This window comes from Oculina patagonica, chromosome 1 (genome assembly GCF_052425735.1).
Source record: "Oculina patagonica isolate OP01 chromosome 1, crgOcupat, whole genome shotgun sequence".
In the NCBI taxonomy this organism is placed as follows: Eukaryota; Metazoa; Cnidaria; class Anthozoa; order Scleractinia; family Oculinidae; genus Oculina; species Oculina patagonica.
The window spans coordinates 44,733,440-44,758,931 of NC_135758.1; the positions used below are offsets into that span (position 1 = coordinate 44,733,440).

The following is a 25,492-nucleotide window of genomic DNA, read 5'->3' on the forward strand; positions in this document are numbered from 1 at the left end:
TGAAAAAATTTATGTTCTCGTTTGCGACATGACAGTACAGTGAAGTTAAAAATGGCGGATTTTATTACATTGTTGGACATCATATGACGCCAAGATCAGCAGATAACTAGCCAGGTTATGTTTTTATATTATATAATTGAGTATTATTCATTTTCTGTGCAAACAATTTACATTTTAAGATCATTCGGCATCTTTTCATTAGTTTCGGTTACTTTTGGAGAAGTTTTGAAAAATCGAGACATTCAATATAGCAGGTATAAGATGGCGGCGATACGAAAATCATAATGTTATTCTTGCGTCTATTACCTTAAAAGTCCAACAAAGGATGACAGTCCGAAAACCTGCTTTTGATTACAAGAAGTTTTATACCAATATAGTTTTGCCAAGGGAATCGACCTAAGCTATGACAAATCTATTTGAGTTAAAATAAAGCTGTCACAACCAAAAACGAGCCAAAATACAAACCAGTGACCAGTCGTTAGCGTAAACTTCCAACCTGATTTTTATGTTTCATCGATTATCGATGACGATCAATAACATTTTCTCTATTTATTCTTCGTCTTTATGATTTTAGGATTTCGCATATATCAAGGTCACCTTCACAGATGTCAACTCGATGTACAAAAAAAAAAACAAGAAAAATCACCAAGGACTTGGTCGTTAAAAAGCGATCATCTTGACCTACCATGTGCCTCCGTTACCACTACTCTTCTAACGGCCTCTTGGAGATTTCTGTATTTTCTAACAGATATCACGTGATTATGATATTGGTTAGACGTCGCTATGCTCATCAGAGTACGTGTATTAATGTTCCTTCCAACACCTTTAAGAATAAAAAGGTAAAAAGATGTATAAAAGACGTTTTACCACTTGACATTATTTAATTACTACAGGGTTTCACCGCACATGCCTGAGAAGGGTGCTGAGGAGATTCTGGCCCAACCAGCTGAGCAACGAAGAGCTGTATGAAGCAACAGGGAGTACACCGGTATCAGTCCTCATACGAGTGAGAAGATGGAGATGGATAGGGCACGTATTGCGGACAAGTCCAGCCAATATCTCGAGGACTGCACTAACGTGGGCACCTGAAGGTAAAAGGAGGCGAGGCCGGCCAAGAGAAACGTGGAGAAGAACCGTGGAGACAGAAAGAAACCGGCTGGGTTGGTGTTCGTGGGGGGCTGCTGTCGCATCGGCGGCGGACCGGGATGGATGGCGCAGTTTTCTGGCCGGGTTCAAGAGTCCTCATGGGCCCGATGAGGATAAGTAAGTAAGTAAGGAAGTAAGCACTGAATATTAATTTTATGATGAATCAAAGGGTTCTATTTGAAACTCAGCCAGGTTTGAAGTTTATTGTTGACTTGAAGCTCTCACAGACACCGACGTTTTCGAGTAACTATGGTAACATAAGAAAAAGTGCATTATAACATAGCTAGCAGAGCCGCGCAATCAAATTCAGTATACGTAAGCGTGCTCAAAATCCCGATGGAGCACGCTGATGACGTAATCGACGAGCGAAAATCTCACTGAGTAAAGCTCATACGCTGCGGGTGTTTTGCTAAAGCGATGACATATTATCTTCGGAATATGAAAAGTGAATCCTTTCAATATTTTGCCAAGGATACGAGGTACAAGGTTAGCTGTTTCTTATTACGAGACGGAGAGCGAAAGAGAAAATAAATTCGATTTTGCTGTCAAAGTTGTTTGTGTGCTTTCCTTTATTCAAACAACAACAACTAACGTGCGAGTCTCGAAGGACGAAAATCATTTTTTTCACTGCCCTAACGTGGAAGAATGGGCCAACCATGAATGACAACAGCACGATGGCACTAAAAACTAGCTGCCTGACGAAAGTTTTCGCGTTTTGAGCATTACACCAAAGCGTCTACGGCTCTGTTGTGATTTTGCCGCTCGGGAAAAATTAACTTCATCGGGCGCTTCATTCAACTACCGTTTTCAAAAATGTTTATTTACATCAATTACAAATCAAATCGGTCCACAAAAATACTTAAAACTAAGCATGGAACCGAATTCTTTGACTCTTTTAACCCTTGGAATCTGTTCGGCTGTTCGAGGTTGTTTTGTTTTAATTTTCTTCTACGCGGGAGTAAACATTTTAATTTTAATTCAGCGAAAACTTGTCTCAGAATCAACAGCAGTATTTGCTGTTTTTGCCTTTTTTTCTTCGCTCTGCCACCATATAAACTTAGTCAATTTATCAGCCATTTGACACAAACTGCTCCAATCGTGTAAACTTGTACATGTGTAATTTATTGCTCGACCGCTAAGTTTATGTTCTTACACTGCACACAATAAACACAGTTTTTTTCCCGCGGCCGGTTTTTATGCACAATTCCACCGGCAATGTTATAAAACAATTGGTTCATGCTTTTAGCTGTGCTCCATCGAGTTATGGAGCACTTGGGAAGTTTGGAGAGCACTCAAGGAGCTAGAGTTGCCCTCGGCTATCGCCTCGGGCAACTCTTACGCTTCTTTCGTGCTCTCCAAACTTCCCGCGTGCTCCATAACTCGATGGAGCACGCTAAAGCATGAACCAATTGTTAAAAAGCATTTGAAACAAAGAAATCTTTGGAGAGCAGAAACAACAAGCTAGTTCCATAATGAATAACTATCAAATCTTACCAATCGCGTACACTTCAAAGTTTTTCTCATCGCGGAGATACATTGCTTCTCTTCTCAGGGATCCACTGAGGTCCAATCCGTCTGTGATAAAAATCATCACCTGGTGGCTATCGTTACGAGCATTTGGAGCTACTTTATTCTTTACAACTTTAATTGCACGAATGTAGGAAGAAACCCAGCCGACGTACATTATATTGTCAATAGCTTTGATGGCTTTATCGATAGTATCCACTTTATTATCTCCTAAGTTGAATTCGAGCTTAGCTTCCGTCACAGCTGCTACTTGTGTTCCACCGGCCCTAAAATAAAGATGTAAAAATGACTTTTTATACATATATGTCTGATACATATATGAGTCCCTATACCACACCATGTTCATCTGATTTTGCAACCTTATACTATACTAGACACCGAAAATCCCAACCCTATCCTAGACTTTATTTACCAGAATTGCACTATAAGTATTTTTAATGAAAAACCATCTGTCAACAACGTTGCCGCGGTGATTTTATTTACGTCTAGGAAAGCCTTTTCAGCTCTTCCAAAGTTTCTATTCCTATTCTGGACTTAATTCTTCATAACACTGATCAGTTTTACGGCAAAGGATACCCTATTCTTGACCAAAACTCTCTGATTTTCATAACCCTTTCCAGACTAAACTGCTTGAAACCATACCCCTCACAGCGGCACATCATGTACATGTACCTATATTGGTCATACATCGGAGTACCCCCCCCCCCCCCCCCCGAGATGAAAACAACATGCTTCTGAAGTGGATCGCGTGTGAACAACTTAATCATCTGATTCGTTGTTGCCCTGTTGAAGTTTCTATTCCTATTCTGGACTTAATTCTTCATAACACTGATCAGTTTTACGGCAAAGGATACCCTATTCTTGACCAAAACTCTCTGATTTTCATAACCCTTTCCAGACTAAACTGCTTGAAACCATACCCCTCACAGCGGCACATCATGTACATGTACCTATATTGGTCATACATCGGAGTACCCCCCCCCCCTCCCGAGATGAAAACAACATGCTTCTGAAGTGGATCGCGTGTGAACAACTTAATCATCTGATTCGTTGTTGCCCTGTTGGAGTTTCTAAAAGTTAGAGTGATTTTTTTTTAATATACTTCTAACTAATACCTTTTACTTGCCCCAATGATTCCAAGAAGTTCTTTTGCAAATTCCAAACTAGTCTGCAAATAGTATCTGTTAATACTGACGGAGGCATCAAAAACAAACACTAGATCCAGTCCACAATCCTCGTTTAAGTCGATCCCTTTTCTTATTTGTTGTCTTCCAGTTTTACTGCTACATCTGTTTTTAGGTTCGACAACTGTAGAAACAGGTACTTAGCGTTACAATTTTAATAAGGAAAGGGCAGGACAAACGAAGCAAAATCGAAACTGAACCTCATTATAATTATAATCAAATCTTGCTGAAATGTCTACGGAAGATGTCTGCATACGAGGGGTTGACGACGAAGGGTGAGAGGCACTATAGAAGAAAGGTTCTGGAAGCCATATAATTACCAATATAGTCTTTTAAGACATTACATGAAGCACGAAGTGGTTGCAAGTGAGCATATACTGTTTGGAAAACGAATCAGAAGTTACATCTACATGGACCTCTGAAAATCGATTCTTACTTAAATCTACATCTGCAGTTCACATACAAATCATTCACATACCTAGTTAACCTGTCGAAGTAATCAACTTACTGCTTTTTGTTTTAGGCCGTTTATCCATAGTCTTTTCAATCCAGTCAAGGAATGGATACACCCTGGTGTAATATCCATACTGATCTTTTTGTGCGCACCCATTTCCCCAGCTGACAACACCAATGGCGACCCATTTAGAATCACTGCCTTCTCGAACAAAAGCTCCCCCGCTATCTCCCACACAAGCGTCGCTTCCTTCTTTTCCTCCTTTTCCGTCCCCAGCGCAAAACGCTGTCGTTGAGTTAAATGAGATACCTGACTTATTTAAGCACAGCTGGTCACTTTGAATCGTGAAGGTAGCATGACGAAGAACTTTGGAGAGGTCACTTAAACTGGGACGCTCGTGACGCTCTAAAGCTCGTGTTACTCCCCATCCTGCCACTGTACCTTTTGTTTCAGGAGTTGCCAGATCCCCCTCGTCCTTTTTCGGAAGGCACACTGCTCGAACAAACTCAGTAGTAAGTGTCACTTTCTGGCTGAGTTTCACGAGAGCTATGTCACCGTCATAAAACGGCAACCCCGTTGGTTTAAATCGAGGATGAACGAAAATCTTCTCAGGAACAACTTCTTGTTGGGAAGTTTCGTTTATAGACAGGTTGTGGTCGCCAGCTTTGATTAGGTAACTGAACATAAGTGTACGTAAACAAGGGTAATATTAAAGACAAAACGAATTAAATAAATTTATGAAGCACGGTGGTAACATACATTATTTATATTCCACGGTCATTGCATTTCTAGCTTTCTGATTGGTTCACACTGTGGCTAAAGGCATAGTGAATACACGGTCTAGGTTTACTAGGTTACTGTTATTGCATTAATAGCTTTATGATTAGTTCAAATAGGGTTCGTCTATCAGCGCATAACCCGAGCAAGTAACTTTCTATAAAAAAATGGAAAGGTGTTTAAAAAGATGGCAAAAAAAAACATTTAAAAAAGCATTTTCTAGGCAAAAAACGAGAACACGCAAACTTTAATACATCAAAATATGTAATCATAAATTCTTGTTAATATACAACGATTAGCCCGCGGGACAAAAATATAGTCTCGTTCAGAAAGTCAAAACATGAATTTAGGCCTACTCTGATCAGTATGGCGTGCAACCTTAGCTAACCTTGTACTTAAGGGGATTTTCAATTCCTGTAGGACACCCCACCTATAACAGACACTGTGCAACTCGAGCTGTAGCATACAAAATGTAAGTCAATTCAAACCTTGCGTTGTCCATGTGCAATGTTTGTTACCACTGTTTGTATATCATTTCTTTCGACCTAGTTTGTTCAGTGAAACTGTCTTTGCCGTTAAAATTTTTGGCCTTTATGATCCAGTTCAGCACTCTCGGTTCATTCTAAAGAGTGAATCTGTTAAAACATCTGGGAGTTGTTGTGTTTTAACCTTGCACTTACAGATTTGCATTCCCAATGAACAGTCGGCTATCGTAGAAACAGTGAGCTGCAGTTAAAACCCACTGACGAGACAGTAAAGAACCACCACAAATAAATCGAGGAACTGAAAATTAAAAAAAAGGTGAATTGTTATAATCATTTCAAATTACAGCATGAGCTTGAAACTCTGAAGGCTTTGAGAATAAGGAGCTTCAGAATATAAAAACCGTTCCAGTCCGTTCTGTTAGATGTGGATCGAGTTTATTTCCCGTCGGTTTATGACCGTTTGGTCATAAATCGACGGGAATAGACTACATGACAACGACAGCTTGTAGTGCTAATAACTAAAACGGAAAGGAAACATTATTGAACCAATTCTAAAAAAAGTGCGTAGGAAGGCAAAATTGATCAACTAACCGTTTTTGTTAAGCCTGTATAGTCCAATCTGCCAAGGCCACATTCCTTTTTCAGAAATTTCCCCTCTAACTATTCTACTTCTTATATCTACAATTCTCTGGCCACAGGGAACTCTCTCTATGACAAAAAATGCACATATATTAGCTTAGCTGATATTGTGAGAAATTTTGTCTACATTATTCACGATCACTTTCGCAATGTGGTTTTCTTCTTATATAACAATGTAATAATTAATGTGATCTAGCAGTAAACTGTTATTTCATTCAGCGTGGTTCAATATCCGACACAATTCTTCCTTTTGATCGTATTATTTTTTAGTTTTTGTTCAGCAGTACAGAATTGTTACATTGTTACATTGCATTGTCATATAAGTGTTGCATTAATCTACGTTATTTTCTGTCTATCGGCGTGAGCAAAAAGGTGAGATCCAAGATAGCGAAACTAAGATGGCAGATTTAAGACGTCTGATTACGTCATGACGTTATACTTAACAAAAAACATTTTATCCTGCAGAGAAAGCTGAGGAATATCTACTAAATGCAAATGTGTCTTATCAGAACAAAACACTTAGGGTCATTCTAACCCTAAGTGGATTCCATTTACCCCCGCCCCCCTTCCCCTCCTACGCTACAGTGAAAGAATGAATTAGAAAGCACATCTAAGGTTGAGTTTTACCGAATCACTTATTCGATGGAGACGTGGATTTACGCAAAAACAAAAATTGACATTACTGCTGCATCGTAGTGGATGCATCAATCACTCCACGTTCATTTCCGGCCTACTTTTAAACGATACAAACAGTGACAAATGGACCAACATGCAAAACAAAAACACAACCGCCGACGGAAGTGTCACAAACCAATAACGAAGTTTTTCTACTAAGGGTTTTCAGACAAATCAAATGATCTTGCTTACCTTCGCATGTAGGAGCCTCGGACCACTCTCCATCCTCACCACATGTTCTCAGTCTGGGCCCATTAAGCGTGTAGCCTTCTACACATATGTACCTTAACTGGTCGTTAAAATTAAAACTTAAGCCAACAACTTTGGAGTGTGGAATATCCTCTGGTTTGCCGCAAGGTCCTGATTTAGAGAACACAACAAAAATAGAAACACAAGTGTGTGCTTTCCATTCCTTAAATAATACATGTACCCTGAGTTCCAGAACTAATTAAACGTTCAAGTTAAAATAACTTGTTGCTAAGCTTTACAAATATAATGTAAGTGCAGGTTTCTACCGCTGTACACCGTCACTCAATCTAAATCCTATGAAACTGAAAAGTTTTGTTTATCGCAGCACGAAACGACCTCGAAGATAACTCGCTATTACCTGCTAGCCAATTGATCAGCATTAACTACGGTAGACTTGGCCCTTAGCCAAGGTAAGAAAGCGTACCGAGTAACTTCCTTCCCTTCTAAATCCCACCCGTACCCCGTTAACACGAACGAGTTTTGGTGGTCAGATTAGGAGGCTAACACTGTTCTGAATCTATCATTACGTTAAACGTACCTTTTTGTTTCTTTTTATTTTTAATTCTGTGCATTAATGTGGCATATAATTAAAGGCCTCATGTGAACTTACTCATACACTTGGGCTCTTTATTTTCTGTCCACTTTCCTCTTCTACAAGTTCGCACCTCCTGGCCAACCAGCTTAAATCCTTCATGACAGAGATATCTTGCCTTAGAAAGGCCAATGTTGATAGCAATCTTGGTATTACTTGGTGGGTCCTTCAGAAGTCTTCGCAGCAAATTGCTGCATCTTCTATCAGTTCCTGCAATAAAATACGAATTACAACGCAGTCCCCGAATGGAAAGGTTAGTGCTATTACATAATCGAGCATACCGACCCTACGGTATGTTGAACTGATTGTATTTATGCTGAGTATCTAAAGACCGGTTCCTGTATAGCCAGGTTATATTTCTTATGACATATTATCGAAATTTCTTCATTCAAGGCTTTCTAACCGTTAATAGTCACGGTTTTTCACTAAAGTTAAAGTTTCATCTTAAGAAGGATTTGAAATCTTAAAATTTATCTCCATGAGACTATAAGTAGGTAATCAGTCCTCGTAACAACATAAAAAACACGTCGTACATATACGCTTTTTTTTTTTTTCTTTACTAGAAAAAAAAAATTAATTAAACTCACTTGCACCGTCAGTATTTTGACTCGAAAATATCCACGTAACGGCAAATATACACATCGTGGCCTGGAAGGCAAAAAGAAAACATATACATAATTCTTCTGGACTGGCGTAAAAGATGTTACCACCGGCGAATAACTAAAAAAAAAGAAAAAATTCCACCGAGACTAACTAAAGTACACGTCAGTGCCATTTTTTTCTTTATACACATTCCAAAATAAATTAACTAAATTTAATAGTAAAATCACTATGCGTTGATATCACATAGCAGCGTAATTAATTTAGCGAAGGCATGCAGAGAAGCCGATTGGTTTTATTCGGAGGTCCCTGGTTCCAGCAACTTCTTGTCATACTATGTAAATAGCAGCTGGTCTTCTCCCTCCCGCCCCACCTCTCAAACGTAGTGCACAAGGACTTCGGGCGCATCGCCTTGGCAACATTGCATGGGGGAATGGGGGTGGGTATGCCGACAACTTTCGTCACTGATTGTAGGTAGCGCATTGTTGCTCGATGCTAATTGCATGACCACAAAAATCACACACATCGTTTTAGTTCTATAGCTCTCTAAGAGTCTTCTCTGGCTCAGGAGAGGTGGATCATTTTACCGTGTGTGTTGAAATACGTTATTGTTTTCCGACTAGCGTGTATCAGTGTCTTATGACATTTTTTTTTGGCATCATCAGAATTTACTGCTTAGTAACCGAGTGTCAGGGCTGTGCTGAGTGAATACCGCCAGAGGTATTTTTGATAAGGTCAGGATCGAGCGGAGGGAGGTCTGCGTACATGAAAGACCGAATGCAGTATTCTCTAAGCACGGAACCAGGCTGTGAGAGTTATAAGAAAGTTATTATGTAGATCGCCTTAACCTTTTCCGCGTTTTGCCAATGCGCGCCCGTGGGCATACTATAAGCATATCTGTTTAATGACATGTCACTTCCTCTTTCCCCTTCCCGAAAACAATGGTTACTGCAAACTTGGGAAAATAAAATTAATGATCGTACATTAGCAAACCAGGGAAAAGTGTATAGTTTTCAAAAAAAAAAACGGACATCGTTTACGACGCACTGTAATCTTGCTTAAGATTAACGTGAACCGTATATTCCGAACGGTGCTTATGTCGTTTTTCGTTGGTTTTGACAATAATAAAAGGTATAATTTGTAGTTTGTTATGCGCTCAATAGATCAAATAGGTCACTTCACGCTGGAGAACAAACGCCAGCTTCGTATTTATATCACTTAACTCAGAAGGCCAATACAGTTCGATCGTTATCAGTTTTGCAGCCGTAAAAACCCTGAACATACCTTACAGAAAGCTAAGGACATCTTCGACCTTGAATGTACTACTAAATGGTACATTAATTCTTAATGTATTCCTGCTCTCAGATCTTCCACACTGACACTAGTGGCATGCCAAGTGTTACCGATTGGGAATTCAGATCGGCTGTTTTTTTTTTTCTCTCTAATGTCGTCTATTTAATCCGTCTGAGCTAATGTTAATAATTTGCTCATTTGCCAGGAATAATAAAAACAATTGAATGCGAACACGTACACTCTGACAATGATCTGATTGAACTGCCGCTTTAACGGAAAGAAAGGTCAAATTCTTAGACGCCTGCAATGAAATGAAAAAGAATCAATTGTCTTCCGGTGTCTGAAAACGAACAGTTTTTCCATGCTGTTCTCTTTCACCTCAAATTCCTCTTCTTGACAGAATTCCTTCTAAACATAGAGAATTTTTCGGAATTATCATCTAAAATAGCCAAACGGCGGTCAGGAATTTACGTTGAAGATGAAAAATTGTTCCATGTGTTATCAATGAATGGCTCTACGTTAGTTTGAGTTGGATGGCTTCCAATTCGCTGTTACTTTTAATTTGGAAAAGAAAAATTGGAGATATAGTGAATTATATAGTGTTTCTTGAGCATATTTACTCCTTGGCCGATGTTTTTTTTTTTAATAAAGGTGGTCATCCAAGCAAGTGAATCGTCTGCCAAGCGAGTCCATATTTGTTCATACCTAGGTAGGGGTGCTGTGCTGGACTCAGCTTTGTTTACTAGGTCTCAAAACTGCAAGGAATAACAGGAACGATTGGAATACGTGTGGGATAATTTCAGCTATAATGAAACTGAGCAAATTCAGTTGTTAACCTCACTTGCCAGAAATTATTCTACAAACACTACAACGATTCCATTCGGGTCTCGGGTATTATTACTCTGGCCCCATAGGGGCGGGGCAGGTGGTGTGCGCCCTACGATTGCGGTGCATGATGGGTCAACGGTCGTATTATGCTCATTTCCATATGACCGTCGGAGCGTGAACATCTCTGCATAAGTTAGCGCATTGAGAGTTTTTGGGAAACCCCTGAAATTTATGCCATTTTTAATATGGGTATAAATACTCTTTTACCGTTTTTAAAAGAGGCTACCAAAGACGCTTTCATAGGCGATTACAAAGGCAAAACGGCCGCCGTAGACGCTTCTTGTTGGCTCCACAAGGCTTTAACTGTAAGCGTTCAGCGAACTGGTCGACAAGAAAGGTGAGATAATTTCAAGATATCACAAATTTAACTTGTCTTTTGTGCTTATAAACATTTTTCCCTTAGTCGATCCGATTTCTTACAACGATTAACATTCCATTTTTGTTTTTCGAAATCTTAGTTATCTTGGAATCTGTAATGGGTATTTGGGACTTCTCCTTCGACGTGGTGTGAAACCATTTGTAGTGTTTGACGGTTTTCCCCTTCCTGCAAAGGCTGACGAGCAAGAACAACGTAAAAGGTAAACTTTTAAAAGCTGTAATGCCTAAGAACGTGTATTAAGTTTTCATTCTGGGATAGATAAGTTTAGAAATGAAAGCATTTTAGTAGATATCCACCAGGGTGTTGCACTATTTAATTTCGCACTTCGGTTTCCTGCATATTTTAAGCCTAGTAAGTTAAATTTACCTTTGATTTTCCAAAAATTTCAGAAAACGAGAAGAACTTCCAGAGAAAAGTAGATTGTTGGAAAGAGAGGGCAAAAGGGAACAGGCGTGGAAAGCGAAAGGTCAGGCCTGGGGGCGGGGGACATGTTTCGCGCAAGTCATTTAAAAATACTAATAAGGTAAAAAACAAATGAAATTGTCCTAAGCAAGTTTCGAACCCAGGTTCTGACGCCTCACTGATGGCCAGTCGGATGTGATTTACCAAGTGTTACTTAGTTCCCTGACTACTAATTTTAGAAGAAAAGAACATGTAGTGAAAGTTTTTATTTCCGAATGCTTATTACAAAACCACCGTCAAATCGGGAGCGTTTGATTGATTGGACGCTATACCGTAAAATTCCGGTTATAAGCCCTGGGCTTATACAAGTTCATAAGGGTTTTTGAGTGGGCTTATAAGTGGAGGGCCTTATATCCGGGAGGGCTTATAAGCGGAATAAAAAACGTTCCGAAACGAGCCAACGAGTGTTGATCAAAATACGTTTAGTTAAAAAAGCATAATAAAGTAACATTTAGCCTTGTTCAGACTGTTATCCGGCAGAGGGGGGCTTATATCTGGGGGGGGGGGAGGGGGGTTTATTATCGCATGTATTTTTTTGTTCCAAGTAGACGGGCCTATAACCGGGGGGGGCTTATAAGCGGGGGGGGGCTTATAACCGGAATTTTACGATATTTGATAACGAGTGCCGAATGGAATCGTTATAGTGTTTGCAAGCTGAAAGGAAAAGATCGAGATGTACACCAAGTTGGGCCAGTCAGATTGAGAGAAAGAGTGCCTATGATTTGTGACTTGACGAAGTACAATGAAATCTCTTGTAATAACGTCGCAAAAATCTCCAAACTATTTGTTAGAGCTGAAATACCTATCTGTTCTTTCGTTAGTTCCGTCATTTTGATGATTTTAATGAATCTGAAACCGATTTCCACGTATTTAACGACGATTATACTTTCTATTGCTTTATGCAATAACATCGTCTTTTGCATGCAGCTATACAACTCCTGGTAAAAACAAAGGCATGTCATAATAATAATTTTTTTTTTTTAATTTTATTATAATAAGCATTTAGCTAGCAGAAATCAAGTGTGTGTTAATGCCCATGATTCATTTATCGTCTGTGAATCGCACTTAGATATGAAAAATAAAAGTATTTACTCACTGTTTTGTTTTATATAATTATTTCATTTTTTCAGTTCCTTTAATTTACGATGTTTTTTTATTATTATTTTTTACTTTCAAAGTGTATATATTACGATCTCATTTTTCTAATGATTAATGCATTTGAAAAAAAAAATTGAAGATAACTTCAAAAAGCTATAAACAAAAAGGTTGCTTATGTTTTAATCAATGTATTTTTTGCAAGGCAAGAATAAACTAAGCTCAGTCTTCTGGCTCTGTATTGTCTTTCATAGTTTTCTTTATCCAGTCAGTAAATGGATACACTCTGGTGTAGTATCCATACTGATCTTTCTGTGCGCACCCGAGCCCCCAGCTGACAAGTCCAGTAGCCACCCATCGGAAGTCATCTCCTCTTTTTCCTTCTCGAATGAAAGCTCCTCCACTGTCGCCATGGCAGGTATCGTTTCCTCCCTTCCCGTCTCCGGCACAAAACGCCACTGTAGAGTTGATGGCAATCACTGATTTGTTTGAACATAGTTTGTCGCTTTGAATTGTGAAAGCAGAGTATTGAAGACGTGTTGAATATCGGTTTTTGGGATCCGGTTTTTCTCCATGTTTCAAGGCTTGCGTTACTCCCCATCCAGTTGCTATACCGTATTTGGTAGGGATTGCCAAATCGCCTTCATCCTCTTCCGGAAGACACAGAGTTCGCACAAAGGCACTGAGTTCCACTTTGTCCTTAAGTTTGATGAGAGCAATGTCATTCACGAATTTACGATCTTTGTATTCTTGATGGACAAAAAATTTCTCTGGTTGAATGTCCTGTTGAGATCTCTCTTCCCTATTCAAATTGTGGTCACCGGCTTTTACCAGGTATCTATGCAAAAAATGGTAATAATATTAATCATGACACTTAACAGCGAGTACTTTTAAGAGTTATTTCCCAAGTTTGTTTGGTCAAGATGGCACTTTGTACACGTTTGTGCACATGACCGGTGTTTTGATCTCCTAAGCGCGAAAGAATTATTAAATAAAATAAAATTCTTTTGATTATACATATAATTTAAAGCTGTAAAAATACTACGCAACTCGCAAAACATCCGCGCGTATTATATGTTAAACCATCGAATAAGGTGTATTTATTATTTTTTCATTTTATTGTATAAGAATCTAGTGGTTATTATATAAACTGCAGTGGTAAAGCGAGTGGTAGCAAATCGATAAAAATGGTATCACACAGGTGTGAATAAAATAATATCTACACATGTGTGATATCGTTTTTGACCAATAAGCTCGCAGTTTGCCATGTTTCAATGCTCTACGAGCCAAAGCTTGTCGATATTAAGTCGAAACATCTTCGGAGATTCCTCGGCAATCTTCAGTAGTCTCCAGAAATCTTCGAAAAATTTTCGGAAACATTCGTAAGACCTTCGGACAGCATTTTGAAAATATTCGGAAATCATCGGGAAATTGTCTGAGATCTTCGGAAAATCGTCAAAAACTTCGTCATTAGTAGGTTTATATAATAAACAGAATAGTACATGGTTGCTTGGAGATATGAAATTTATCTTCTCGTGTTCAAATCGATATCTCAAAGGTAAATTTCTCCGCGCAACCATGTATATAGTATTTCTTATTTGTATAAGTTAATGTTAATATCTAATTTTGCTGTTAACAGACCTTTCTTTAGAAAGTACGGCCAGAAAACATTTACTTTTACTATAACACTATTGCCTCAGCACTTACTCTCCGGTGTTCCTCTTGAATTTAAATTCACCAAATATAGGATCAAAGTGGTAGAAACAGTGAGCTGCAGTCAGAATCCAGCGACGAGATATCAAGGCACCACCACAAATAAGCTGAAGCTTTGGAGGAACTAAAACGAATGGGAAAACACAAAATGCTCATTCAGCTCAATTTTAATCATTGATTTATTAATTTTAGATATCCTTTCACGATGCGTTCTCGTAAAACAAGTACGTTTTTTGCTTGTCGTGTATGCAAGAAAATTTTGGATGACAAAACTTAGGAATGGTGAGCGAGATAAAAAGGCTTTTCTAAATTCTGTGGAAAACTATTTAAGGTGGAGATTGAAATTTTATTTATGTTAATGAAGATTAGAATGGTGCATGCTCTTGAGGGGTTACAAGTGCACTGATCTTGTGGTTATTCCTAACTATTTACTTATTATACCTATTATACAATGCATAAAAGGTAAACAACAACTTATTTCAAATTACTTTCATCGTTGTTTTTGTAGAGTCCTATCTGCCAGGGCCACCATCCTCGTTTTGAGTTTTTACCTCCAACCATTCGAGCCCTCAAATCTACTGGACTCACACCACAGGGAGAATAATCTGTGAAAAACGCAACATAATTTTGTTTAAAATTAATGGTCAGAGCGCCGGACTCCGGATAGAGCGGTCCGAGTTCGAGCCCCGGCCGGGGTCACTTGTGTTGTGTTCTTGGGCAAGACACTTTACTCTCATAGTGCCTCTCTCCACCCAGGTGTATAAATGGGTACCGACGACATAATGCTTGGGGGGAACCCTGCAATGGACTAGCATCCCATTCAGGGGGCGTAGAAATATTCCTAGCCGCTTAATGCTACGGAAACCGGGATAAGCTCTGGCAGTGTGGGCCGCTTGGCTTGTGGCTTCTCCTATATTGGTGTAAAAATGTGAAGGGGGGGGGGGGGGAGACAGGAGCTCCACATGCAGGTAACTGTGTCTTCTAGTTTCTTGTTAAGACAAATCGACAATTTTTGCATATATACACTGCTGTTTATACTGTTGCCCTGTGTGGCTGTATGCATACAGATTCTACCGCTGACGTCCCGCTTGTTTTAATCCCAAGAATTAGAATAACAAAAATACATCCCAACTGTGTTAAAATGCACATCAACGAACGTTTATGCCGGGCTTTGATCTAAGAAATTTCACATACCAATTTTAATGTATACCGCTTTCTTGATGGCTTCCTGGAGAGTTTTATATTCTCTGACAGAGATCACGTGATTATCGTTTTCTTCAGGAGACGCAATGTCCATCAGTTCACGTGTGCGAACCTTTTTTCCAACGCCTGAAAAAACAAAAGGATAAGATAGCTTGAACAAAGCGCTGGTAATAAAAAGTTTCATTTTTCAAACACCATTTGCCTCTGGCCTCTGCGGCTCTCGTGCTTCAAATGAGTGATGTTAGAAGTAAAACGAAAAAGTTCAACTAGTTTAAAATGGAAACCCAAGAGATAACAACTTCTTTCCTTGGGAAATAAACGCCAAACTTGTCTCCTAGGGATTTATTTTTTAGGAGCCATATTGAATATATTGTATGAAGATCATAGAAGGTGAAGTTCATTTGGAAAGCCTTCTTTTCTCGTTTTGCACTTGTCCTATTAAAATGACATCCATTGTAAAACCAAATGTTTGTTATCACACCAAACGAACGACGTGATTTGCTAACTATTGCATGTTACACTATAGTTTGTGCCAGCTAAACTCTGGCTTATTTCTACCAATGCAGCCAAAATCTTAAAGCTTTTTTTAAGTTGTTCCTCCTTTTCGAGAGGTAAAAAGTGATCTTACCGACTGCGTATATTTCAAACTTTTCCACATCGCGTAGATGCTTCGCTTCCTTTTTGGGGGGACCACCAATGTTCGACTTTCCGTCAGTGATGAACATTATCACCCGGTGGCTGTCTCCACGGGCATTTGGCACGACCACTCTTCTGACCATTTGCAAAGCAAGTGCAGACGCAGTTGCCCCTCCCATGTACACTATATTGTCGATGGCTTCGATAGCCTTTTCCAACGAATCCACTTCCGCATCTCCCAAGTTGAACTCAAGCTTGGCTTCAGTGCCAAATGTCACTGCTGCTATTCGAGTGCCGTCAGCCCTGAAAAAGTGATTAAACTGAAGTAAGCAAGGTTTCTTCTTGGTATTAAAGTCACTAGTAAAGTTGAAAATTTCCTTTTTAAACCGCCAAACGACGTTACGAGGAGCTGCAAAAATTTAAACACCACCTGTACATAATGGTCAAGATGGTTTCATGCAAATATTAATGTGATAAAATACTTATATCAATTCAATGTTTTTGCTGATAAATATTACTTCAAAAATGAAATAAAACAGTTTTAATTAAAAATGAAACTTGATGTATACGGCGGATAGTTTTAAGAATTTTAAGGAATTTAGGGATTTTCAAACGCAGGACGTGTAGCGAGAGCCAACAGGTACTTCAAAGCGTTTATGACTAATATATTCGAATTACAACACCAAGAGGAATCAATAATCCATTGGTTAATACGAGGATCTTTCAAAGATATGCAGGATCGCTTTTCTTTCTTAAAAAAGTTTACAGCCATTTACTTCTGACTTAGAGGAAGGTGAATCATACAGTCACATTCCTCAGGGGGGACGGTGGACTATCAGAAATTGAATATTGATGTATTTTATACAAGAAGCACGCCTACATGAAGGAACGCGGCAGCCTTTAACGCTTCAAAACCTAATAATCATCTTTGTCTCCATGGGTCATACCTTTTGCTTGCTCCAATGGTTCTCACAAGTTCTTTTGCGAATTCCAAGCCACTTTTGAAATCCGTGTCTTTCTTTACGCTGCTGGAAGCATCAATAACAAACACGAGGTCAAGTCCACCATTCGCGTTCAAGTTGATGGCTCTTCCGCGGAAATCTAGTCCACGGTCATTTGTTTTATTGCAGCCGGTCTCGTTGTCACTGTTACATGTGTATTCCAATAAAGGATCAATTAAGTTTTTTCGGAAGTTGTAAGCAGTGGTGTTGACATCTTTAAAGCGATCTTCAAACTCATCTGAAAGAAAGTATTTTCTGACGTTAGATGCTTATAGCTCCTACATACTTTTCCACCCTAATAAGATACTTATGGTACTACTGGAAATTTTTCGTTTGTCAGACGTTTACTCTTGAATGGTCAATAAGGAAATTTATTTTTTTCTTTGTGGAGGGGGGTTCTACAAATCCTGCGATCTGATTGGTTCCGGGAGCGGGCGGTATTCTCCCATCCGGCCCGCTCACAGCAGGCGGTTTCCATTGCGAGATGAATCGTCGAGTGAATTTTCCGCGCGAAATCATTTTGCAGTGTTGTACGAACGAACACATGAAAGATTTGCTCTGCAAAATCGAAATAGCTGCTCACCAACCGTTGTAAAAGTGAAAAGAAAAAAATAGAAGTGGAATTAAAGGCCTCTAAGTTCTTCTAAAGGCGAGTATTCATTTCTTTATCGACAAAATCGAGTTCTAGTTTCGTAGTTTGTGGTTGTTTGTTATTTTGCAATCATTTTCACGCCATTACGGTACGCTGAAACGGTTTTAAACTTCAATTTTGAGTAAAAGACTGCTTTTTTATCGGCCACTTTTTTCCAAAACAAAACTTTAAATGCTATCATTTAAGAAAATGTGATTCTTAATTACAAAACAGTCAAAATAATTCTCGCAATATTGTGCCGTACGTCCAAACTACGCATTTCATTCAGTTTCACTTTCGCACTGTTCATCACAAAGAAATTCTGCTGGGAATCAACGCTGAGTTTATTAATGCGGCCTCGGGCGGTATCCAAGACCTCGGGCACAGTTTTTCCCAATACAGACCTCCCGGCTGGTGAATAACCTATATGTATCCATGTAGCGCAATTTGGATGAAAATTTTACACGATTTGTATAAGCTGCAGTCAAAAGGGGTTGCTAAAAGTGCAGTGACTGCGGCAAGGTTGGAACCCAGACCCTGATCTAAAGACCAAGGTTCTAACCAGTCAGGGCCCTACCTATCGGGGCAGTTGCCCCCGCCAGGAAAACTAAAAAACTAAGTAGACTAAACAAAAAAACTAAACAAAAAAAAAAAACAGTACCCCCGCCAGGAAAACTTGCTCCTTTTGACCATGCTATGACATCATTCTACTGTCAATAAGAGTACACACAATAGCCAGGCACGCATTTGTGAAATTGACAAATGATAACCTTACCTTTACAAATTGCCTCTGTACCATTCCACGTTCCATTTTCTAAGCACTTTCTTACTGCAGAACCTTTGAGTACAAATCCAAGGTCACACTCGAATGTCACAATGTCTCCATTATTGTATTCGCTGCCGTATTTACGTCCGCTAATGGGAGTTCCAAGAACTGGGCAGTAGGTCCCTGAAAGAAATAAAATTGTTAACGCGTTACAATATTTGACTGACTGACTGACTGAGAGACAGACAGACAGACAGACAGACAGACAGACAGACAGACAGACAAAGGAACGGTACCCTCTTAACAAAAACCTGTCAAAAATGGCCATTTTTGGAGCAGTCATCAAAGGTTTAATGAGTTTACTTACTTTTTAATTACTCGTAAGGGACTGAGTGATTGAAACTGACTGACTGACTGATGACTGACTGACTGACTGACTGACTGACTGACTGACAGACAGACAGACAGACAGACAGACAGACAGACAGACAGACCGATCTGTCGACCGACCGACCGACCGACCGACCGACCGACCGACTGACTGACTTGTTTCATACATTACTTGCAGGTTATGGTTTATCTATCTATGCCTATTTATATAAACCGAACAAATGTGCTAAAAAAATCAGATGTCCCAAGTTGTATTCGAACCCATGAACTTAGATCGCATGGAAGGTACTCAGACCATTGCGCTACGGAGGCGACTACAGTGGAGTGAGTCGAAAACTAGCTGCCGGGCCTCTCAGACAGGGAATTACTTCATTTGGCTGCCGATACAATGATCATCAACCAGATGTTCTAGACCATACAAATGTGCGTAACACGGCATACCTCGAACGAATTGTTCATCATCAGAGAGGTCAGCTCTGATATGCCCATCTGTTGATGAACAAGTCGTTCGAAATATACCGGGGTGTTACGTACAAAAAAATACAAATTGCTAACTTACTTCCGTCTTGACAAGTGGTCAGAGAACCGTTCCACTCCTTATTTTCCAGACAGGTTCTTTCTCTTGAGCCACGCATTTCAAAACCTGACTGACAGGAAAATCGTACCGTACTTCCCACTTTAAAATATCCAAACCGATCACCATTCTCTGGTCTGCCAGGGTCAGGACAAGTTTTTACTGTAAACCACAAAATAAAATATTTGAAATATTTGTTTCCTCAGGTTTAGTTGCACGCCTGAATATGAAGCTAAATACATGACCACTGTAAACACACATTTACTTTCTTTGGCAACCTCAATTTCTTTACGGATGTTTGCTTGCTAAACTACTCAAACTGCTTGGTACGGAAAGAAAAGTTTCATTTCTTAATCGAGACGTTATTTAACGGTTTTCCAGTAAAAGCGAGGGTTCTATCGTACCGTTTGCCAACCAGGTTTGTTTTCCTAAAGCCAATTGACATGTTCTAATCACATAAAGAAAACGAGTCTTTATAAGAAGCTAAACCAATAAAAGCCACCATTAGAAAAATTTATCATAAAGTTTTACTTTTTCTTCAGAACAACAACAGGACTTTGGTGTTGACTTATCTAGATCTGAGGCCGAATCAATCCGCACAGCCAATCTGTTACTGGATATATCGATATCATTATTTATCACACTTGGCCAGAAAGAGAGAAAGCCTTTATTTAAATAGGGTTACTCCATCAGCTTTTACAATGAAAACTGTTATCAATAGAGGCCCTAGTAAATCAATAGAGGCCCTAGAAAACACTTATACCGATGCAGTATGGTGGTCTTCGAGGTTTCCAACCAAATTCCAAACAGGTCATAGTGTCAGCGCCTTTCAGCTCATATCCTTCATTACACTCAAACGCCAACGTAGCGCCATACAACAAATCAGGGTCAGAGGATGAAACATTTCCGTTTCGTATTTTTCCTTGTCGAAATTTCAAGGGATGAGTGCACCGAATTTCTGAAAAAGCAAAAAAAAAAAAATTAGCAATTATTTTAATATTTTCCAAATTAAGTAAAGCCAGAAACTCATAAGAGGTTTCAAGTAAAACATAGAAAGTAGTTTGAGCCCCTAGTATCAGTAATTTGTATAGTGTGTTTGTCAGGGTGAAGGTAGTCCTGAAAAGAACTGTTTTTGACGACTGAAGTTTCGACAACTCTCAAGCTGAGCGTAAGTCATCTTCAGTCACGTAAAAACGATCTCTCCGTGTAAAATCTCTGTTCATTTCATAAAAACCATCAGTTTTAGGACCACCCTCGCCCAGATGATCACACTAAGCGAATCTCCCCCGGATAGTGAAACGAGCACACACACTTTTTACTTGTATTATTTGGAAATGTATTATCTGCAGATATGATATATTGTTGTTGCAAATAAAATATATAGCGCCTCCATGCACTTTTATATATTAAACTTATATTGTGTCGTGCCTCTTTTCATCTAAAAATCACCATATGGTACATTCAGTCAAATTTGAAATATCAAACGAGAAAATTTAATTTTCTACTAACCTCATTTCAAATGTTTCCCTGAATAGTTTCTCATACTAAATAGTTTCTGATAATTTCGGGTGTTGTGTTGTTTCACAGTAAATAATTAAACATAACTAACCTGTACAAGTAGGACCAGCTGACCATTTTCCATCTTCTCGACATGTTCTACTATTGGGCCCGTTAAGGACGTAGCCTTTTTCACAGGTGTAAGTCAAAGTGTCCTTAAAGTTGTAACTTGAACCATTAACCTTGGTGTGAGGAATATCCTCAGGTTTTCCGCAAGGTTCTAACAGAAAGGAAGGAAAGATCAGTACAGTAGGGCACACGAGAAAATCGACTATAGGGGATGGCAAAATGCCAATCGTATAAAAGTTGTTATGGGTCATCTTCTAGCTTACGCCCCGCTTGACAAGGAAACTTCAAGGCTGGCTCATTTTAGATCCTCTTAAAAGATTAAAAAACATTTCATATAAAGTGGTAGCCAGTCAGTGATACTCGGAAGAAAATCGAGTTCTACCGTAGGGTGTCGTTCCAGCCGCTCTAACACTAAGAAGTGAGTGAGAGGCCTGTGACAAGTGAAAGAGTCTGTGCCATTTCAATACAGTAGAACCCCGGTAACTCGAACTCTGAAGGGTAACGAAAAACCGTTCGAGTTAGCGGGGTTTCGAGTTATCGGGGTAGATTGCATATTTAATTTGCCAAGTTTAAATATTGATAGTTTACTGATTTTTCAGCACCAGTATACAGCACAGTGCAAATTAACTTACCTCGTCAAAAACTCTAACACGATATATTCTTAGGAAAGTGTGGAAAAGACTGTCAAACGTGATCTTTTTTTCTCTATCAATGGGCAACCGTGGCAGGCAAGAACGAATCGAGTTATCGGGTGACCCAGACAAGGAAACAATTAGTTCGAGCGGGGCGAGTATCCGAGTTCGAGTTAACCGAGTAAAAATGACTGAAAAGTGAGTTCAAATCCAAGGGAAATGAAAGTTTTCGTTAACGGGATGTTCGAGTTATCGGAGTTCGAGTTACCGGGGTTCTACTGTAGTTACTGTGGCAAACATAAGATTGCTATTTAGCGACTTTTCTCCCTAAACTGAACCGCAGCCCCGGGTACAATGTTTTTAACTTTTTCAGTGAGATTAAGAGGTTCAGTAGATGTCAAATTTTGACTTACGTAGACATTGGGGAGCTTTGGACCACTTTCCGTTCTCTCCACATCTTCTTCTTCTGGGTCCGCTGAGCGTGTAACCATTTTCACATTTATACTTTAACTTATCGTTAAAGTTAAAACTTGAACCCGTATACTTGGCGTGTGGGATGTCTTTAGGTTTTCCACAAGGCCCTGATGTGGAGAAAACCAGACAAAATGGAGTACACTGTACTGACTGTTTCCAGCATTTTTTTTTTGTAGACAGAAGCTTTAGTTTGCATTACGCATTTAAGTGTCAATTAAAAACCTTATTGAATAATGTTTAGAGATTAATTTTAAAAAGTAACTAAAGCTGTAGCTACGTCTGACTTGTCAGTAACGTAGTGGTACGAAGTAACAGAAAGTTAACTGAAAGCTTGTTAGTCAATCGTTTCCTTTCGAAATTTGGAAATACTTCCAGTTTTTCTCTCTCAAAATCCATTATTTCCCTACAAAAAAGTTGACATGACTTAATGTAAATGTGATACGTTATTTACAAGATTTTTTAGTCTTTATTACAAACACACTAGTTTTATTTTAGTTTTAAATAAAGCCTCCACAGAACACAAAGTTAAAATCATAAATGATAATCTTCAAATTCCTCAAACCATATACAGCATACATGACACATTCATGGGTTCATACAAGCCTCTCTCGTACTACAAAGCTACCTGAGATGTAATGGAAATAGAAGACGGCTACACGCAAGCTACTGAGAAAACTGTGCATGAGTCTATAGCTTCAAGTATGATTATAGAGCATCAGAGAACTGCATGAAATTTAGAATACCTGGAACTTTTCCTAAACACTTGGGTTCTTTTTTTTCTATCCACTCTCCTCCCTTGCAAGTCCGGTATTCCTTGCCAACCAACTTAAAGTCTTTACGACAGCGATATCTTGCCTTACACAGCCCAGTGTGTATAGCGATCACGCTGTCCTTAGGTGGACTCTTCTTAAGTCTTCGGAGTATGTCAACGCATTTTTTATCGCAATCTAATTTAAAAAAATTATATAATATAAAATGTATTTCTTTAGCGCTGTTGACACACCTACTTATTATAGTCAGAGACTCTTACTGAAAAAAAAAGGAACCTTGAGGCCAAGATTGAGACACTTGAGATTGGAGATTGAGGCCAATTTTAGCCTAGCAATTGATATATGTTTTACTAACGGGAATTATGCTATACCCATGCATCATATACGAACTAAATGTATACACAAGACCTAAAAGTTTTTTCAACAAAAGTTCTGTCTTATATAACTGCCCTTTTTTTTTCTAATTTCTGTTACATTCTGTGGTTGTTACATTATTCTCTGTTTGGTAATCTATTTGTCACACAGCTATTTTTATTTCCGTTTGCTGGCTGTTTGCTTCATTTCATTCTCTTTTTTCATTTTATTGTTCTCTTTTACCCTTTTATAAAGGAAACAATCTCTTTGCCAATGCCATTACACCTCTATCAAGTGATACTTTACATACCAGCTCAAATCAATTAAAAATGAAAATAGTAAAAGGAACAAATCTTGAAAAACCAAAAAATGTTTGCTAGTTTAACAATTTACCAAATACAGAAACTTGTCTAAAAAACAAAGCATCCAAACTTACTTGCACTCCGGCGACTCCCTGTACTTTGAATACAGAATGCCAACGTGCTCACAAAAATGTACAAAAGAATCTGAAAAGCGAAAGAACGAAGTGTTTACATTACATCTCTAATCATTTTGTCCTTGACGTTAATTCCCAATGTTTGTTGACCTGCTTGTTGCAGAATTAACTGGGGTTTTACTGTTCTTTTTTATGAGAAGGGTGGAGAATTAATCTATATCAAACAAAGCATACAAGTGATACAAGCTTCGTTACAACAACAACAGAGATAGCAGATCAACAATTGTATTAACTGTCTGGCTGAATTGTAGACAGTTATCTAATAGCCTCACATTTCTAATCTGAGGTACTACCTAAAGCTCATTGGTGCATCTTCCATTGGGGTTAAAAAATGTCATTTGGAGTTCAGTTAAAAAAGATGCACTTTTTTAGTCTTTTGGAGTCTTTAATTGATAATGAAAATCTTGGTACCAAAACCCTTTACTCTTCTTGACGTCTGAAAGTTCATATAATCTAGCTACTATCTTACGAATTTTTACCTTGTTTTTTATCCCTCTATGCGGTGAAAATCGCTGACTCAGGGATTAATTTTATCTTAATTTGCTTCGCTTCAAAACAGATTAAAGTCTTAACCGAGGTACCGAAAGAGAGATAAATCTGGGAGCAAGGGAACATTTCCATTCCTTCCTCGTTTTGACAACCGATTGCACGTCAAATATTCCATACCACCTCCTTCCCAGTCTCCCAGACATCTCATGCTTTTTTCAGAAACTGTCGCTTATTAGGCCGTCTTTGAATTCAAAATAGTTTCCTTTTATTATAATAAAACGTTTGCAAATTTCACTGTGGGTGCAAGCCACTGGATTCACCCAGTGGTATATGGTTTATGTCGATTTATATCATCTTAGCTCATCTTGAACACCCCCAGACAGGATATGTGTGTTAAGAAGGACACCATTTTAATCTTTTGCACACGAACAATTATTGCAAATGGAAATCTAAAATACACCCGTTTGATTCTATGGATAAGCAACTCCTGCTTCGTTTAACTTGTCATTTTCAAGGATTCCTTTGAGGATGTTTTGGCTCCAAGAATTCTTAGAAGGAAAAACATCTATCATATATCACGTAAATGACCTGGTATTTCGAGGTATCGCATTTTAGTGTATTTTTATGTTAATGCTTTATACAAAAGACAATTCATCTTACCTGATATCTAAAGAACATCTTGCTCTTTTGATGAAACTCTTGATTGGGACTAAAATACAAATGTCTTCTCTTTAACTTCCGCAGCAGTAGCGTGCTGAGGCGAATTCTTTTAATTTATTTTCTCCGCTGAGGTGAGGCGATCAGATGTTGCTTCAACAGAATGAAAATTTGCCAAGGAAAACAGATTGTGCGCACACTTCAACAGTTGTATCTGTTTGAGCTAACGTTTCAACGGAAAGAGGGGTCAAATTCTTCGACGCTTGCAAAATAAAAGGTCAGGAAAGCTATGTTCTTCCTGTGTTTAAAAAGACATTTTCCTCGCTTTCTTCTTCGCTTATTTCGCTATTTGCTTTGTAAGCAACTTCTAAAAACATTTCTCGCTTCGAGCTGATTGAATTTCCTCAATAAAAGAGAAAAGAATCCTCATAAATGGGTCATCTGAAAACCAAGTTCAAGTATGACGACGCACGCAGTTACCCAATGGCTATAAAAAGATAAGCCGCAGGGGTTGGGCAACTTCTAGATGGAGCTATTGGCGTTGAATAACAAGTTAATTACACAGTTTTAGCTGACTTGGCTCACGTAACGAAGGTATCGTTTTTAAATGACATTTCGCTAACTGTTAAATTCAG

At 38.8% G+C, this 25,492-nt stretch overlaps 3 protein-coding genes across 3 annotated transcripts in view; 1 reads left to right on the top strand and 2 right to left on the bottom strand.

Moving 5' to 3' along the window:
• LOC144633100 (uncharacterized) overlaps positions 1-9,749 on the bottom strand; it is a 57,251-nt gene extending 47,502 nt beyond the window's left edge. Inside the window, exons 1-10 of the mRNA XM_078491894.1 lie at positions 9,613-9,749; positions 8,316-8,376; positions 7,747-7,938; positions 7,080-7,247; positions 6,165-6,281; positions 5,769-5,871; positions 4,366-4,988; positions 3,789-3,981; positions 2,641-2,939; positions 686-823 (exon numbers count right to left, since the gene is read on the bottom strand). Coding sequence (XP_078348020.1) covers positions 686-823; positions 2,641-2,939; positions 3,789-3,981; positions 4,366-4,988; positions 5,769-5,871; positions 6,165-6,281; positions 7,080-7,247; positions 7,747-7,938; positions 8,316-8,376; positions 9,613-9,666 — 1,948 coding nt within the window. The 5' untranslated portion in view covers positions 9,667-9,749. The remainder of the gene's footprint in view (positions 1-685; positions 824-2,640; positions 2,940-3,788; positions 3,982-4,365; positions 4,989-5,768; positions 5,872-6,164; positions 6,282-7,079; positions 7,248-7,746; positions 7,939-8,315; positions 8,377-9,612) is intronic.
• Positions 9,750-10,585: 836 nt separating this feature from the next.
• On the top strand, positions 10,586-11,398 carry LOC144647272 (exonuclease 1-like). Its single transcript, XM_078507059.1, has 3 exons — positions 10,586-10,846; positions 10,968-11,087; positions 11,278-11,398. The coding sequence occupies exons 1-3, from the start codon at positions 10,695-10,697 to the stop codon at positions 11,396-11,398; spliced, it is 393 nt and encodes a 130-aa protein (XP_078363185.1). The 5' UTR covers positions 10,586-10,694.
• A 1,206-nt stretch (positions 11,399-12,604) lies between these two features.
• LOC144633212 (complement C2-like) lies at positions 12,605-25,308 on the bottom strand. The gene is made up of 14 exons (XM_078492033.1): positions 24,861-25,308; positions 23,652-23,721; positions 22,835-23,038; positions 22,031-22,198; positions 20,969-21,136; positions 20,123-20,317; positions 19,345-19,521; positions 18,405-18,578; positions 16,945-17,236; positions 15,990-16,300; positions 15,353-15,487; positions 14,647-14,763; positions 14,153-14,282; positions 12,605-13,283 (listed from the first exon to the last, which is right to left on the bottom strand). The coding sequence occupies exons 1-14, from the start codon at positions 24,876-24,878 to the stop codon at positions 12,668-12,670; spliced, it is 2,775 nt and encodes a 924-aa protein (XP_078348159.1). The 5' UTR covers positions 24,879-25,308; the 3' UTR covers positions 12,605-12,667.
• Between the last annotated feature and the right edge of the window lie 184 nt (positions 25,309-25,492).

Excerpts from the sequence above, each read along its gene's own strand:
- LOC144647272 (XM_078507059.1), top strand. The coding sequence starts at position 10,695 with ATGGGTATAAATACTCTTTTACCGTTTTTAAAAGAGGCTACCAAAGAC. Across the intron at positions 10,847-10,967 it reads CGAACTGGTCGACAAGAAAG|TTATCTTGGAATCTGTAATG; the intron begins GTGAGATAATTT and ends TCGAAATCTTAG. Across the intron at positions 11,088-11,277 it reads GAGCAAGAACAACGTAAAAG|AAAACGAGAAGAACTTCCAG; the intron begins GTAAACTTTTAA and ends CAAAAATTTCAG.
- LOC144633212 (XM_078492033.1), bottom strand. Across the intron at positions 17,237-18,404 it reads TACAGAGGCAATTTGTAAAG|ATGAGTTTGAAGATCGCTTT; the intron begins GTAAGGTTATCA and ends ACTTTCTTTCAG. Across the intron at positions 16,301-16,944 it reads ACCATTGGAGCAAGCAAAAG|GGCTGACGGCACTCGAATAG; the intron begins GTATGACCCATG and ends TCACTTTTTCAG.